The sequence below is a fragment of the Emiliania huxleyi genome (genome assembly GCF_000372725.1).
Source record: "Emiliania huxleyi CCMP1516 unplaced genomic scaffold EMIHUscaffold_691, whole genome shotgun sequence".
NCBI classification, from domain to species: domain Eukaryota; phylum Haptophyta; order Isochrysidales; family Noelaerhabdaceae; genus Emiliania; species Emiliania huxleyi.
Window position 1 is genome coordinate 9,579 of NW_005196822.1, and position 2,570 is coordinate 12,148.

General features: G+C 67.2%; 1 protein-coding gene across 1 annotated transcript in view; it reads left to right on the forward strand.

Moving 5' to 3' along the window:
• Positions 1-2,551, forward strand: part of EMIHUDRAFT_248662 (hypothetical protein) — a gene marked incomplete at both ends in the record, with an annotated part of 3,626 nt that extends 1,075 nt beyond the window's left edge. Inside the window, one exon of the mRNA XM_005762105.1 lies at positions 2,479-2,551. Coding sequence (XP_005762162.1) covers positions 2,479-2,551 — 73 coding nt within the window. The remainder of the gene's footprint in view (positions 1-2,478) is intronic.
• Positions 2,552-2,570: the final 19 nt, after the last annotated feature.

Genomic DNA, 2,570 nt, shown 5'->3' on the forward strand with positions numbered 1-2,570 from the left:
CCAATTTCGCCTCTCGGGCGTCCTGCTTCCGCTGCGGCGCGGCGCGGCCCGCCTCGGCTGGCCCGGCGAGGCGGCCTGCGCAGCCGCGGCCTGGCGACTGGGCTTGCGCGGCGTGTGGCACCCTCTGCTTCGCGTCCCGGGAGAGCTGCTTCCGCTGCGGCGCGGCGCGGCCTGCAGGGCAGCTGCCGCCGCCCCACGCGCCCCACCTGCAGCCGCAGCCGTACCCGCCACTCGCCTTTGCGCCGCCGTCCTTTGCGCCGCCGTCCTTTGCGCCGCCGCACGCATTCTACCCGCCACCGCAGTACGGATGGCAGGGTGGCTGGGCTCCCTTCCCCGCGCCCTACCCGCCGCAGATGCTGCCGCCGCAGCAGCTGCTGCCGCAGCAGCGCGGCCGGCCGGAGCGCCGGCCCGGCGACTGGGACTGCAGCGTCTGCGGAGACCTCGTCTTTGCCCGACGCACGCACTGCAACCGCTGCGGCGCCGCCCCGCAGCAGCCGCGCGTCGCGCCGGAGATGCCTGCATGAGCTGGAGCTTCTATTTAAATAAATAGAGCAGCATCTCCAAGAAAATGCATCGAATTTTTCTTTATAGCCCCCGGTTGCACTCGTGCGACGTAGCGGGGGGCCATCACTTTTTGAAACGAGTGCGAGGGTCCTGCAAAACCACCTAGCCGCTCGCTCGCTCCTATCCGTGCCACGCCTATCCGTGATCCTGCCGTTACCGCGCCGTCCTTGCTCCTCCCTGCCGTGCCGCTCCTTCCTAGTCCATCATGAAATAAACTCAAAGTCCACCACAGCCACCAGCCTCCACCTCCACCGTCGAGCCGCGATCGCTGCCGCCAGCGACGCCGCCCGCCGCGTCAGATTGCCGCGACGTGCGCCTCGAGTCGAGTCGGAGAGCCGCGCCGCACCAGCAGCAGCATCAGCACCAGCAGCACCAGCAGCACCAGCACCACCAGCACCAGAGAGAGGCGCAACCTGCCCGACGCCGCCGTGTCAGATGCTCCCGACGCGCGTCTCGAGCCGAGTCGCAGAGCCGCGCCGCGCCAGCAGCAGCATATGCACCAGCAGCAGCAACATCACCACCAGCAGCAGCACCAGACACAGACAGTGCAGTGTGACAGCAGCGCAGAAGCGCTCGCAGAGCGGCGCGCAGCGCCGCGCACGCCACGCCGCGGGCGGTCGGACGAGCGCAGCGTACGTCGGCCGCGAGCCGCGTCGCCAGCCGTCTCGCGAGAGAGCGGCGCCGCCGCGTGCGCACAGCAGCCGCCGCGGCAGAGGCGAGCCGCGGCGACGGCCGCGCAACTGAAAACTGCACATGGCAGGTCACACACTCAAACACAAACACTCACACACACACACGGTTAGGATCAGGAGCGATCTCAAAAAAAGAATTCCTCAATCGCGGCGCTTTCGGGTGCCCGCCAGCACGGCGCCTTTTGACCCCCATATCGTGGCCGAGGTTGACGCCGAGGTGCGCCCCTCGCGCTCGCCGCCGGCAATCGGCGCTTCGTCACCCGCACCCGGCCCTCGCAGGTGTCCGTCAAGTCAACCAGAGGCCCGCCGCCAGCCATCCCAAGCTAGTCCCAAACAGACGCAGCACCGTCGACACAGCCCCGCCCAAAAAACACGCCCAAATCACACGGTCCGTCGGCGGCGGCACCTTTGGCAAGCGTACTTGGGCGGTCTCCACCGTCGGCTACATCGCCGGCCTCGCGCACGCCTGCTTCGCATGAGCATATACGCGGCGAGTCAACATCTTTGCGCCACCCGCAATTTTCGATCACCATCCTCATCACCATCCTCATCACCATCCTCGTCACCATCCTCGTCACCATCCTCGTCACCGTCCTCGTCAACATCCTCATCAACACCGTCGCCATCTGCTTCTTCACCGTCGTCAACATCCTTCCCTTGATCGTCATGACGCAGGCCTCTGCCCGCTCTTACATCCCATCCCTTGTGCCTTGAGTGCTCGGGCAACCCCGCGCTGCTCATGAGGCTCGTAGGGGTGGAGATCCCGGGGCGAGCCGACAGTGACCTGGCCTCGAGCAGGCGCGCAGCTCGCGCACGCTCTCTGTGAACACCGTGGCCTGCCCAGAACCTTCCCGGAACCTTCCCTGCAGGTGCCGCTTCGCCCCGGACGAGATCCTGGCCTTCAACCACACTGCCCGCTCTCACTTCTCGCACTTGCCAAGCCAGCCCTCGCGATGAAACCGCGCCTATTTCTCCCCCCCTTCTGACTTCGCCCCTGCAGGTCGCAGCGGGGCCGCAGCCGCCTTGGCTCTTCGGCAGCCCCGAGTCCCTCCGTCCTTCCCCCGTCGATTCCGCCCGTCTTCGTGACGCCAACTTCCTCGCTGCGGGATGTCGGCCAATGCGGTGCGCTTGCTCTGCCCACGCCCGTTCCCCCTTCCCCGCGATGCCCGCGCCCCTTCCACGACTCGCGACACTCCATCCCCCCCCCCCTTTCCCCCCGTAGGGCCGACCACACGGCGACCGCCACAATACACAAAAACCCAGCGCGCACGCAGGACAGACAGGCGAGGCAATGACAGGCATTCGATGGGCAGA